Source organism: Artemia sp. Qi Xiang Cuo, chromosome 2, assembly GCF_049724085.1.
Source record: "Artemia sp. Qi Xiang Cuo chromosome 2, ASM4972408v1, whole genome shotgun sequence".
Lineage (NCBI taxonomy): Eukaryota > Metazoa > Arthropoda > Branchiopoda > Anostraca > Artemiidae > Artemia > Artemia sp. Qi Xiang Cuo.
Window position 1 is genome coordinate 24,611,976 of NC_142795.1, and position 15,329 is coordinate 24,627,304.

The 15,329-nt window shown below is 36.9% G+C and overlaps 1 protein-coding gene across 3 annotated transcripts in view; it reads right to left on the reverse strand.

Moving 5' to 3' along the window:
- Nucleotides 1-15,329, reverse strand: part of ex (FERM domain containing expanded) — a 154,564-nt gene that overhangs the window by 137,109 nt on the left and 2,126 nt on the right. For all 3 annotated transcript variants that reach the window (XM_089099862.1, XM_089099867.1, XM_089099871.1), the window contains exon 2: nucleotides 948-1,048. In XM_089099862.1, coding sequence (XP_088955988.1) covers nucleotides 948-962 — 15 coding nt within the window. In that variant the 5' untranslated portion in view covers nucleotides 963-1,048. The remainder of the gene's footprint in view (nucleotides 1-947; nucleotides 1,049-15,329) is intronic.

Genomic DNA, 15,329 nt, shown 5'->3' on the forward strand with positions numbered 1-15,329 from the left:
TCTTACTCACTTATAATTCTGAACCACTGCCAGATTGAACTAGTCGACAAATTTAAATACCTAGGCTCAATCATAGACAGTAACAGTGGAAAAAGTGATAAAATCAGCACCAGCATATCAGTAGCATCCTCTGTCTTTTCACAACTGTGTGGACTGCTTCAGAAAAGGAAGGAGATTAGCATTAAGACTAAAAGCAGAGTGTATGAATCCCTTGTTTGCTTCATCCTCCAATACGAATGCAAAACATTGACCATGAAAGTATCCGAAACTCAGGGCCTGAATTTGTTTGCCTGTAGGTGGAATCAGACAATCGAACTGAATCTATGCGACTGAGTTCCAAATTAAATAATAAGACAAAGTTTCGAACAGAATTTTGACATGGAAACCATAACTTGTCACTGACGTGTCTCCTGATTAGGCCTGCTTATCGCAGGCCTAATAACACGTTTGTTTCTAAGGTACTTTGGTAACAACCACTCCCAGGCCAGAAAAAAAGGCATGGAGGCAAGTCAAAATCCTATAAGAACACCATCAAATCTGACCTTGAACCGAATGGTGCGTTTAGACACACGGCTGCCGAAGGGACCCTCCTGGTTTGAAATTAATACCCCTTTGATCCTTGACTGTACCCAATGGAATGCAACCGTCTCCCACCTCCTAGCACCAAGGAGAGGTACATAGCTTGCGTTCTGATTCAAGGACAAGTACCTTACCCTATCAAACTACAAATAAAGCTAGTATCATCGTAATTTGTCCGCATAAACGCCAATTTAATAAAGAGCATGTTTGAAGAAGATTCTAAAGACTAAAAGGACTAAAGAACAAATGATGGCTAACTTTAAAAATCTATCAACTTTTCACATTGAGCATTTTGAAAATTCTAACATTTGGAAATGTGATTATGGTACTAAGATTATAAAGAAGGAAGTCGGCAATGAAAAACTTACGTGCACTGCTTTCATTCATCTTCAACTAGTAAATTATTCAGCCCAAAGTCAAGAGCTCTATAAGGATACCAAAAATAATACAACAGATGCTCCCCAACGCTCTAAAAAAAAAAGAATTTAGAATATTTTCGAAAGCCAAGGACTATAGCAGGCCTAGATCACATCACCCGAAAAAAAAAATGTAAAACCCTTCACTTCAGCTAGAAATACTAAATTTACCTGGTTGTGACTTTTATTTACTGTTACTCTGACTCATGACCAAATGTATATCACCAAATGAGCTTGCACACCCTCTAGATCCCCCCCTTATGTTTTGAAAAACATCTGCTTTGTTATTTCGACAAATTTTTTTCTGTTTTCATTGAAAGAACCACAAACAGCAGACGTTGAAAAATACATTTCGCCCTCTCCACTTTATTTTCATGACTTAGCATCATTACCACAGTCACAGAGTGAGGTAAGTACTGCCACAGTCACATAATAAGTCACACAGAGGTAAGGATTTCAAGATGGCCATTTTCATTACCAACATGTGCAAACAGCCAATTTAAAACACACGCTCATAAACACATTTTAGTAGAAAGGTGAACAATTTGCACCTTTCTGAAATTAAATTTAAAAAAAACAAGTGTTTTCAACGGAAAGAAAGGAACAACATTTAAACGTAAAACGAACAGTAACTCTTCCGTATATGAGGGGTTGCCCCCTCCTCAATACCTCACTCTTGGCACTAAAGTTTTTTAGAACTTTCAGTAAATCCCCAATGACCCAACTCTTGTTTGTAGTGATTTTTGTTCGTTTTAAGCTTGGTTTGCATATTCAACTGAAGTTTTACTTGTTTTAAAATTTATTAATTCATTTATATTGGTAGCCTACCTGCTGTATGTTTGTTCCCTATGATTGTTTGTTTAATTTATGTTCGTTTAGGGTTTCATTTATAATTCAATAGCAAAAGATTTTTTGTTCGTTTTAAGCTTGATTTGTATATTCAATTTAAGCTTTACTCGTTTTTAGATTCATTATTCATTTATATTATTACCTGTTGTATGTTTTTTTGGATATGATTGTTTATTTAATTTCTGTTCATTTTGGGTTTCATTTCTTCTTTAATAGTAATTTCTCTTTTTGAATTTGAGTTATTGTAGGTCTTCTGATCTTAAGTTTAAGATGGCCTTTACTTTTCTTTGAAAAATTTCTTTTTCGGAAATTTTTGCAAATTAATTTCTGTTCTTTTTTAATTGCCGAAGTTTCGAGTTTTTCAAAATTCCCTATTCCAAAATAAACGCCAAAATAAAACTATGTGTCTTGAACAGTCATGGCAAGAAGTAATAAAATTAAACTGAATATTTGATATATAATGATACTAATTACTGAAAGTTCATTAGCTTAAGATTTTATTTCACTGCAATTTTCATTTTACTTTCAATGTTATAATAAGTAAAAAAGAAAATATTTGTAATATAGTTTGTTTTAGTAAAGCGTCAAATACGAAGTAGGCTTTATGCTTTTACCGTTAGGGAAACAGACAGTACTTTGGCTTCTGGCTACTGCCAGTAGCTAGGTGTCTACTGACAGTAGCTAGGTGTTTTGAACAGTCTTGGAAAGAGCTAATAAAATTAAAATGCGTTGAAATGATTGCCAGGGGTCAGCCCATGATTTTTGGAATGAAGTATCGTTAAAAGTTTTTTTCTTGTTTTTGTTATTTTTTTTTGTTTTTTTTCCGGCCATGGATAGAGAGCTTAGCGTCAGCTCCCATGATTTTTGGAATAAAATATCATTAATAAGTCTTTTTGTGGTGCAGAATTGGAGAAGAAAGGGTGGAGACTAGTTGCACTCTAATCACTTTTTACTCTTAAAGAGGGCCCTAGAACTTCCAATTTCCAATCAAATGAGCTACCTCCAAAGTTTATATAACCAGCCCCTTCCATACGAAGTGCCTCTGGAAAAAAATTGATAATAATAAAAGATTGAAGCCTTATGGCCTTTACTATAAGTACTGTACTATAGGCAACACTATTGCATTGCTACACTATTGTATCACTATTGTGTTGCATTGCTCTGATGAGCAAGCGTTTGATTCAGCTAATAGAAGAGCTAAAGTTTTATCCTTGTATGGAATGCCAGAAAAATACATTCAAGTGATTAGTGTTACGTACAAGAATAACACTGCTGCAGTTAAAGTAGGAAATGAAGTTAATAGCTTGTTTTGTATTAAATCAGGAGTTAAGCAGGGTTGTGTTCTATTCCTGTTTATATGGATCATTTTGTTGGACCTTGTCATGAGGAGTGCAGCAAAGACAATAGGAGAACAGAATCAAATGGGGAAGTAAATCTTTTCTGGACTTAGATTACGCTGATGATTTAAGCCTCCTAGATGAAAGTTTGAGTAAAATTAATGAACTTTTAGAAATTTTGCAAGGCCAGGGAGCTAGAATAGGTTTGAAAATTAACGTTAAGAAGACTAAGTTGCTAAGGCTAGGAATAAGTGAAGATGAAAAGGTTATGTAAAGGTGGGTAACAAATAGATTGATCAAGTGAACAGCTTCACTTAACTAGGTAGTATTCTTAGTAAAGATGATGGGTGCAGTGAAGATGTTAAAAATAGAATAGCTAAGGCCCAGCATGTTTTCACAGTTGAAAAAAGTTTGGACGAATAGGAAGATAAGTCTGCAAACCAAGATTAGAATATTGGAAGCTACAGTGATGACAGTTATCAAGTATGGTTCTGAAGCATGGGCACTCCAAAAAAAAAAAAAAAAAACAGAGGAAGATTTCCTAGATGTTTTCCAGAGAAATTGCCTACTGACTGTTTTGGGTACCCAACTGACTGACTGTATTTCAAACAATAAGTTGTACAAAATGTGGTTCCATCATGCTTTCGAGGGCTATTATGAGAGATAGGTTGAGATAACTAGGGCAGTTGCTGCTGATGAAGTATGATAGATTGCCAAAACTGTCCATTTTTGGCCATCTGTCTAGGGCTAAACAAAACGTAGGTTGTCCTTGGTTGGGGTGGGAGGATGTTGCAAGGAAAGATTAAAGGGAAATAATAACTTCCTGGGAGGGTCTAAAGAGGGAAGGTTTGAATAGACTGGGATGGATGAGGGGCCTGCGTAGTTGCGCTGGCCTCAGGTGGCTTGGTGCTTTGGTGACTTGTTAGTAGTAGTGGTAGTATAAACCCTTATAAATGTAATTTAGCAAAGTTGTAAGGCAAAAAAGACTTCTGGTAAAATTCTAGATGAGGGACTTTGGGCGATTGTAAAATATGGTTGACTTGGGTGAACGAAACTTTCAGGAATATATCCAGGCCTCAATGGTGCCATGTGGATGTAATATGAAGTACTTCAGCCAACTTTACTCCTGCCCTTCCTGCTCCAAAAAAAGCTTCCAAATAAATCAACAGCTCAAATAAGGCACAAGGAAAGTATTTTTAGCCTCATACCTCATATTTTAGCCTCGTAAGGTTTTAAATATTTATAAAACTATTTCTCAATTTTGAATCCTGCTGAGACTATGGGAATTGTGGAAAGTATAGCGGGTCTGCATGCCTAATGTGTAAGGTAAAATTATTCTGCATATTATGTAATAAGAATTGTTTTCTAACTTCACACTGTCCAAATACATTACCCCACCTGACCCCAATGTGCAAATATAGAGCCCAAATTCTTTTTTTTGTGTGTGTGTGTGTTTCCAAAAACTAGAGCTGATGAAAAAGAGACTATATACCTAAAGCAAATACAAAACATTTCACTTCAAAATTTAGATAGGTCCCCTCCGTCCAATTTTCTAAGCTCTAAAAAAAAGTATAATAGTATCTTAAAAAACTTTCTTGGGGAATATTTTAGGCCTTGGATTGTTTGCTGAAAGTTGCATTTACCAAACTCAACTACTTTCCAAGAGAGCAAGAAACTCTTGATCTAGAACTTTATTACACTTTCTTTGGACCTCATTGCAGCTACAGATCTATTTTTCAAACCCTCACTTTTATAAGCACAAGGTTTATCTAAGTTCATCAAGGATCAGTGCCCATGGGAGGGGAACATGTAGAGGTAGCTACTTCAAAAGATCTTCTGAAGTTATGATTTTATGCCAATTCCTAAAAGTTTTATACACCAAACTCAACTAATTTAAAGATAGCAAAAACTCCTCATCTACAGACATAATGAAATTTTAAAATGCACATTCTATGGATGAAGGACGCTAGGCTACCAAAAATAATGCTTTTTGGCCATCTACCTTGGGCCAAAACAAGAAGCAGAAACTCCTTGAATGGAATAGGAAGAGGTCACAAGAATAAATTTTAAGGAATCTTCCCATGCATTCAATATGCTTGTTATAATTAATTTTTGTAGATTAGTTGCCAATTGCATTTTTGCAATAGGCAACTAGAAACGTCACATCACATTCAATAGCTCTTATTGAAACCTTTTAAACTAGTTATTTGCTTGTTGTGTGTCAGAGCTCAATAAGCTACAGTTTGCTCTTTCTAGAAGAACAAACTAGTCTAGAACATTCTTGGTGCATTTAACTTTTCTTCAAAGATGCTATGGAGCTGCAAAACTTTTAACTCCAAAGTTTTTATTTCTTTCAGCAGTATTTTGTTTCAGTTCTTATACAACAGGAACCGCACAGTTGTATAGAGGGAAAGTTTGATTGCTAAGACTTAGACCATTTCTTCCCATTTTCAAATTAGCCTACTTCTGTAAAATTAATTTTGCTGTTCAACAGAGCATAATAACAGTGCTAACTCAATAAGTAATAGAAATTCATTGTAGTATGCTATATCCAACACACGGTGGGAAGGAGTAAAGAGAGATGCTTTGAATACACTGGTGTGTGGGAGGAACTTGTGCAGCTGTGCTGGCTGCAAACAGTTTGGATGATTTTTCAGTAGTAAATTATACCTAGTAGTAGCAATAGGAATCTCAACTAAAATTCTGTAAGATTTTCTAAAATAATATTTATTTTGGATGATTTTTCAGTAGTAAATTATACCTAGTAGTAGCAATAGGAATCTCAACTAAAATTCTGTAAGATTTTCTAAAATAATATTTATTTTATAACTCTTTTTTATTTTTCTTAGCAGTGAAAATTGTAGGTTGTTTTAGGCTATAGATATAACAATTTTGATTGAGCATTATAAACCACTAGTCCTGGTCAAAATTACCTTGTACTAGCAGCCTGGAGCTACTTTCCAAGTCATGCCTTCTTGAAAATATTGGCTATGCAGTAGTAACCTTGTTGTTTTATTGATGAATTTGATAGTTATAAGATGAACATACCACTTGATACTTTTATTGACACTCATTCAGTATAGAATAGACAAAAATTTGCTTATTTTGTTAGTTTTTTTTTCAAATTGGCTTTATTCGGCATTATGAATCAACTACTGTTGAGAAAATAAGCATAAAAATAGCCTAATGCAAACTAACAAATCTGAAAAGTTTTTATCCTTTGGAACTCAATAATCTGCAATTAATCCTTTTATTGACAGAAAATTCTTAGAATATTTATCTATTTGTAAAGGCTAACAATGTTTTTTATTAGCTTCAAAGGCTTTATGGGCTTGCAAACTTTTTTTTAATGAGAAATTCACATTGCAGTTTGAGCACAACAAAATATCCCAATAGATTGCAGAATGCTTGGTAAATATACAGGATTCCATTGCTGACATAGAGACCAGATGAACACAGTAGTCAATATCTTCTTTAATACTCTTTCCAAATATTAATTAAAAACTTTTTCCACAAGATAAGTTTTATGCCTTCCCAAGGCCAGAACAAAATTTGCACTTTAATGAAAAAAATATAAATGTTCTTACTTTTATAACTTTAATGAATCAAATAATATTAACATTTTGATTACTAAATGTCAGTATATGTATATTAAACTGAATATGCACATTCATTTGTATTTTTCAGTAAAGTGCAAATTTTGTTCTGGCCTTGGGAAGGCATAGGGGTTTTACGCCCAATTTATGTTAATTTCTGCTCGTTTTGAGTTTGACGTGGTTATTTATTGTAATTTCCGTTCGTTTTGGAATTCATTTATTTATCGATGCTGATTTGCGGTAGTTTCAGGCTTGGTAGATTATTTGATTTTATTTTTGATCATTTTTTGTTTAATGGAGTTCTTTACTTTTTGTGAAAAAATTATTTTGTGGAAAAAGTTTTTTTAATTAATTTCTGTTCGTTTTATATTGACATAGTCTTTTCAGGGAAAAAGAAAATAATACTTTAAATCTTTTTTTTTTTTAAGACTTCATAGTTTGGTCTGCTATTTGTATGCTGGAGAAAAATTTTCAGCAATTTTTAACAACATAGCCTACACCCTTTTAAAAATCTGGACACAAATAGTACGGTAGTTTTTAAAATAGTTTAAGACCTCTTTTAGCTCACCTGAAAAGGAAAACTTGATACCATTCGCAAAAAAGTCTGTTTTCTTTCTTTGATAGATTGGATACACTCACGCTATTTTGATTTGGTTAAATTTTAAGAGCAGAAGCAGCCCCAAAAGTTCGACCATAATAACCTCAGTCGTTCTTGGGATACTGCTGAGATGCCTTATTGGGAATTAGCATTATCACAGTGCCTTTTGATTTAGTCTTAAGGCAACATTTAGTTTTTAAACATAATGGGCAAATGGGAGGGTGGGTGTAGGAGTGGAAGGGGGATTAGTTGCCCTCCAATCACTTTCGACTATTAAAAGGGCATCAGCCCATTTCGAAGTTCACACGACAACTCCTTCGATACGAAGTGCCCTGGTCTAAACAACAACAACAACAAAAAATAATACATTATACCCACATCGATCTTTACAATAAAAATGTCAAGCCTTCCAATCACTTTCGACTATTAAAAAGGGCACTAGGCCTTTCGATTTTCCATCCAATGATCCCTTTTGGAAACAACAACGCTTTCTATAAAACCTTTATATGCCCCTAGGGCATAAATTAAAACACTTACCCTAAGGTCTGTTAGGGTGGTTGTCATCCTCTAAGACCGAATTTCCAGAACTTTCAACTACGTTAAACAAAATGGCTATCTCAAAATTTTGATTGGATGTGTTTGGGGAAATGGTGGGCGTGAACAGGGTGGTAGTTGCTCTCCAATCACTTTCAACTATTAAAAATGACCCTAGCCCTTTCAATTTACAATGAAATGAGCCCTTTTGAAGTTTCTACAACAAAACTTTCAATAAAAATCTTATATGCCCCCAGGGCATAACTTACAACCCTTGCCCTGAGTGCTGGAGGGGGGGGTCATTCTCAAAGACCGAATTTCCAGAACCTACTTACTACCATGAACAAAATGGGTATCTGAAAATTTTGATTGGATGTATTTGGAGGAGTGGTGGGCGTGAGAGGGGGGTTAGTTACCCTTCAATCACTTTCGACTATTACAAAGGGCACTAGCCTCTTTCTCAATTTCCAATTGAATGAGCCCCTTATGAAGTTTTACGACAACTCTATCTATAAAAACCTTATTTGCCCCCAGGGCAGAACTTACAACCTTTGCCCTTGGGGCTCTGGGGGGTTTGTCATCCTTAAATACATAATTTCCAGATCTTTCAACTACGATGAAAAAAATGGCTATCTCTAAGCTTTGATTGAATATTTCTGGCGAAACGGTGGGCGTTAGAGGGGGGTTAATTAATTTTCACTTACTACCGACTATCAAAAAGGGCAATTTCGTTATCTAAACAAATGAGCCCTTTATGAGGTTTCTATAGCAACTTTTTGTGTTAACCTAATTTGACCCCACGGCATATCTTGCCAATCTATCCCTCAAAGCTTTGATGATGCTATCATCCTTAAATACCTTATTTCCTAAACTTTCAACTACGTTGAACAAAATGGATATCTCATAATTTTAATTAGACGCGTTTGGGAAAATGGTGAGCGTGAGAGGGGCGTTAGTCGCTCTCCAATCACTTTCAACTGTTAAGAAACGCACTAGCCCTTTCAATTTACAATTGAATGAGCCCTTTTGAAGTTTCTATGCTTTCAATACAAACCTTATATGCCCCCAGGGCATAACTTACAGCCCTTGCCCTGAGGGCTGTGGGGGGGGGTCTTCCTTAAAGACGTAATTTCCAAAACTTTCAACTACGTTGAATAAAATGGCTATCTAAAATTTTCATTGGATGTGTTTGGAGAAAAGATGGGCGTGAGAGGGGGGTTAGTTGCCCTCAAATCACTTTTGACTATTAAAAAGTGCACTAGCCCTTTGAATTTCTAATCGAATGAGCCCTTTTTCAAGTTTCTATGACAAAGATTTCAATAAAATCCTTATATGCCCCCAGGGCATAACTTTGAACCGTTGTCCTGAAGACTTTGGGGGGAGTGTCCTGCTCAAATGTATAATTTCCTGAACATTGAACTGTGTGGAACAAATTGGATATCCCAAAATCTTTATTGGATGTGAAGGTTTTCGGGAAATGGTGGGCGTGGAAGGGGTGTTAGTTGCTTTCCAATCACTTTCGGCAATTAAAAAGGGCACTAGCCATTTCAATTTCCAATCGAATCAGCCCTTTTTCAGGTTTCTATGACAACGCGTTATATAAAAACCTTATATGTCCCCTGGGCATAATTTACAACCCTTTCCCTGAGGGCTGGGGGGGGGGGGGGGTTGTGATCCTCAAAGACCTAATTTCCAGAACTTAAAACTACGTTGAATAAAATGGTTATCTCAAAGTTTTGATTAGATGTGTTTGGGGAAAAGGTGGGCATGAGAGGCATGTTAGTTGCCCTCTAATCACTTTCGACTACTGAAAAGGGCACTAGCCCTTTGAATTTCCAATCGAATGAGCCTTCTTTGAAGTTTCTACGACAACGCCTTCTATAAAAAACTTTATATGCCCCCAGGGCATAACTTACAACTCTTGCCCTAAGGGCTGTGGGAGACTGTCCTAAAAAACATAATTTCTATCTGGAAATCAACTATGCTGAACAACATGGCTATCTCAAAATTTTGATTGGATGTGTTTGGAGTGTCCCCGTTCACTCGAAACACATCCAACGGGGACTCTCGTTCTCGAGTATCCCCGTTCTTTACTTCGGCAGCGCGATCGCGCTCCCTATGATTTATACACCAACTTTCTATATAAACCTTATATGCTTCCAGGGCATAACTTAAAACCCTTGCACTGAGGGCTCTGAGGGAGTTATCATCCTAAAAGACCTAATTTCCAGAACTTTCAACTACGTTGAACAAAATGGATATCTCAAAATCTTGAGTGGATGTGTTTGGGAAAATGGTGGGCGTGAGAGGAGCGTTAGTCGCTCTCCAATCACTTTTAACTATTAAAAAAGGCACTAACCCTTTCAATTTCCAATTGAAATGAACCCTTTTGAAGTTTCTACAACAACGCTTTCAATAAAAACTTTATATGCCCCAAGGGCATAACTTACAACCCTTGCCCTGGGGGCTTTGGGGGGAGGGGTTGTCATCCTTAAAGACCTAATTTCCAAAACTTTCAAATACCTTGAATAAAATGGCTATCTAAAAATTTTGACTGGATGTGTTTGGGGGAAAGGTGGGCGTGAGAGGGGGATTAGTTACCCTCAAATCACATTCGACAATTAAAAGAGTACTAGCCCTTTGAATTTCAAAATCGAATGAGCCCTTTTTTAAGAATCCTATGACAAAGATTTCAATAAAAACCTTATAATCCCTGCCCTGAGGGTTGTGGGGGAGTGTCCTCCTCAAAAATATATTTTATATCTGGAAATCAACTATGCTGAACAAAATGGCTATCTCAAAATTTTGATTGGATGTGTTTGGGGGAATGATGGGCGTAGGGTGGGGGGCTAGTTGCCCTCTAATCACTTTCGACTAATAAAAAGGGCACTAGCCCTTTGAATTTCCAATCAAATGAGCTTTTTTTGAAGTTTCTACGACAACGCCTTCTATAAAAACCTGATATGCCCCCAGGGCATAACTTAAAACCCTTGCCCTGAGGGTTGTGGGGGAGTGTCCTCCTCAAAAACATATTTCCTATCAGGAATTCAACTACGCTGAACAAAATGACTATCCCAAAATTTTGATTGGATGTGTCTGGGGGAATAGTGGGCGTCGGGTGGGGGGGGGGGAGGGGGCTAGTTGCCCTCCAATCACTTTCAACTATTAAAAATGCCACTAGCCCTTTGAATTTCTAATCGAATGAGCCTTTTTTGAAGTTTCTACGACAATACCCTCTATAAAAACCCTATATGCCCCCAGCGCCTAACTTAAACCCTTGCCTTGAGGGCTGTGGGGGAGTGTCCTCCTCAAAATCATATTTTCTATCTGGAAATCCACTACGCTGAACAAAATGACTATGTCAAAATTTTGATTGGATGTGTTTGGGGGAATGATGGGCGTGGGTGGGGGGGGGGGGCTGGTTGCTCTCCAATCACTTTTGAGCATTAAAAATGGCACTAGAACTCTCCGTTTCCAATCAAATGAGCCCCTTTTGAAGTTTCTACGACGACCCCTTCCATATGAAGTGCCCTGCACTAAAGGAAAAAAAATAATAAATAGTACATTGTGCCAACATTGTTTTTATATGTCCGCGGGTCGAAACCTAAACTCCTTCCTTGAATGTTGTGGGGGAATGTCCTCCTAAATGATATTTTTCTATATGGAAATCAACTATACTCTACAAAATGGGTATCTTAAAATTTTGATTGGATGTGTTTGGGGGAATGATGGGTGTGGGGGGGCTAGTTGCCCTCCAATCACTTTTGACTATAAAAAACAGATGTAGCCACTCCAATTTCCAATTGAATGAGCCCTTTTCGAAGTTTCTATGACAACTTCTTTGATACGAAGTGCCCTGCTCTAAAGGAATAAAATAATAAATAATACATTGTACCAACATTGTTCTTATATGTCCCCAGGGCATAACTTCAAACCATTGCCCTGAGGGTTGTGGGGGAGTGTCCTCCTCTTTACTTAGTCCCCGTTTCTTGTCTCGTTCTCAAGTGTCCCCGTTATTTACTTTGGCAACGCGATCGCGCTGCCTATGATTAAACAACAACTTTCTATATAAACCTTATATGCCCCCAGGGCATAACTTACAACCCTTGCACTGAGGGATCTGATGGGGTTATCATCCTAAAAGACCTAATTTCCAGAACTTTCAACTACGTTGAGCAAAATGGATATCTCAAAATTTTGATTGGATGTGTTTGGGAAAATGGTGGGCGTGAGAGGGGCGTTAGTCACTACCGAATCACTTTCAACTATTAAAAAAGTCACTAGCCCTTTCAATTTCCAATTGAATGAGCCCTTTTGAAGTTTCTACAACAACACTTTCAATAAAAACTTTACAACTCTTGCCCTGAGGGCTGTGAGGGGAGGGGTTGTCATCCTTAAAGACCCAATTTTTGAATACTTTCAACTACGTTGAATAAAATGGCTATCTAAAAATTTTTATTGGACGTGTTTGGGGAAAAGGTGGGCGTGAGAGCGGAGTTAGTTGCCCTCAAATCACTTTCAACTATTAACAGGGTACTAGCCCTTTGAATTTTAAAATCAAATGAGCCCTTTTCCAAGTTTCTACAACAAAGATTTCAATAAAAACCTTATATGCCCCCAGGGCATAAGTTATAATCCTTGCCCTGGGGGTTGTGGGGGAGTGTCCTCCTTAAAAATATATTTTCTATCTGGAAATCAACTATGCTGAACAAAATGGCTATCTCAAAATTTTGATTGGATGTGTTTGGGGGAATGATGGGCGTGTGGGAGGGGGGCTAGTTGCCCTCCAATCACTTTTGACTATTAAAAAGGGCACTAGAACTCTCAATTTCCAATTGAATGAGCCCCTTTTGAAGTTTCTACAACAACCCTTTCCATATGAAGTGCCCTGCACTAAAGGCAAAAATAATAAATAGTACATTGTGCCAACATTGTTCTTATATGCCCTCAGGGCATAACTTAAAACCCTTGCCCCAAGGGTTGGGGGGGAGTTTCCTCCTCCAAAACATATTTTCTATGTGGAAATCAACTACGCTGAACAAAATGGCTATCTCAAAATTTTGATTGGATGTGTTTGGGGGAATGATGGGTGTGTGGGGGGGGGGCTAGTTGCCCTCTGATCACTTTTGACTATTGAAAAGGGCACTAGCCACTACAATTTCTAATCAAATGAGCCCTTTTCGAAGTTTCTGCAACAACTCCTTTGATACAAAGTGCCCGGGTATGGAGAAAAAAAAACACATGTGCCCACATTGTTCTTTACTTAGGCAGTGCTAGCGCTCTGCCTATGATAATGTCAGAGCCTGAAATTAGTTAAGGAACCTCACCCAACAGCTGTAATGTAATTTCAAGACAAGATTCACTGACCAAAGTTGAACCCCAAGAAATTCTGGAACTATGTATCTAGCAGAGAGCACAACCAAAAATCCATGAAATGCTTAATAACAGCTGCTGGTAATGAATTCACAGGCACCCAAAGTATAGCTGATCTTCACTAATGAACCTGATAATGTTCCCACCCCTAACCTAAAGCAAAACATCCAGAAGCAAATGAGTTGTATTACAGTTACTGTATCTATGTAAAAAAAAAAAAGTCTCAAAAGTCTCAAAACCAACAAGACTGCTGGTCCTGACAACATTCATCCCTGTCTGATAAGAGAAGCTGCTTGTGAAATTGCCCTTTCACTGGCTATAATTTTTCAACATTCCCTTGATCATAAGGAAGTCCCCTCCCAATGGAAACTAACCTGTATCATACCTATATTTAAAAAGGGGGATAGATCCAAAGCAGTCAATGGGGTAAAGTCCCCACTCCCAACCTAAAGCACAACATTCAGATGCAAATCAACAGGCAGCACAGCTTTCTCCGAGGAAAATTGGTAGAAACTAATCTTCAAGATACTTATTAGCAGGTTACCCAGTTACTGGACAAGGCCTTCCTGTTTATTTGATTCTTTTATACCAAGACAAAGTGTTTGACAAGGTCCCATGTAATTGGCTTGGTTCTAAGCTAACAGCAGCAGGATCAACCAAGAATTGGTATATTGATTATTGGACTTCCTGGCTAGTAGATCTCAGACTGTACAATTCTTCACAACAGATGGCAAATCACCAATTGCTTAACCCTTTATGCTGTTTACTCAAAACTATATATCTGACAAATCATTAATACAATCTGACCTTGATTTCATACAGGCATGGGCAGACAGGTGGCTTCTCTTTTTTAATATATCAAAATGTGTCACCATTTATTTTGGTCACAATAATCCTCAACACCAATATACTATGAGTGATAACCAGACATCATCCCCCATTCCTCTCCCAATTGCACCAGTGGTAAAGACCTGGGAGTTACCATAGATAATGTTTTAAAGTTCCACAAATACTCTGCACAAACTGTCTGCAGAGCAGATTTGAGCCTTGAAGTTATCAAAGAAGAACAATTGCTTGCCAATCATGTGGAATTTTCTTGAAGCTGTATAAGACAATTGTGAGAAACCAAATAGTGAAAAGCTATCTACCCTAAAAATCCCATCTTTGACTTTCCAATGCAGGCACAGCAACATGCTATTGGCATTTAAGCATTTTGTACCAGCCCCAAAATAAGCTCTTTACTCAGTTACCTAAAGAAAGACAAACACAAGGTCACTCTAAAAAGCTTCATAAGCCCAGAGTTAACTGTAGAATTTGACAAGGCTTTTTTGGCCAAAGGGCCATCAATGATTGAAACTGGTTAAGTGAGGATACCATGTCTTTAACATCAGCCAAAGTTTTCAAAAGAAGACTAAAAAAAAGGGAGGCCGAAGTTTAAGATACAACTGTAGCTGTCCATTATCTGAGTCTCATAAATAGTGATTTATATATACATACATATATATATATATAGTACCAGGAGCCTGGCAGCTTTACTGCTGGGCCCCAGCACTCAGCATGACGCAGGCTTCTATATACGGATTCTCATTGTTGCTTGTCTTCTAACTGCAGATAATTTGTTGTCTTTTCATACTGCAGGCTTTTCAGATATTTGATTGTTAAAGCTAATTTGATTTCAAACAACAATATCTACTAAGCTCCAAACTTTTTTGGTTTTCTTTCTTAAGATTTTTGAATTGTTGTTATCCCTTGTTAAAATATATACAAATATTTTTGTAATTACCAGTTTTTTCTGTTTACACAATTTAATGTCTTTCAATACTGTTTGTTTTCAAAGAAATTTGATTAGTGAAGCAAGTTTATTCAAAGATATTTGATTAATATCTTTTTTTCAAAGATATTTGAAAAACAATATTTGATTATTGCAGCATGTCTGATTTATCTATTCAAAGATATTTGATTATTACAGCATGTCCGATTTCTAGCAACGATTTCTACTAAGCTTCAAACTTTTGGTTTTATTTTTTGAGGTTTTTGAATTGTTGTA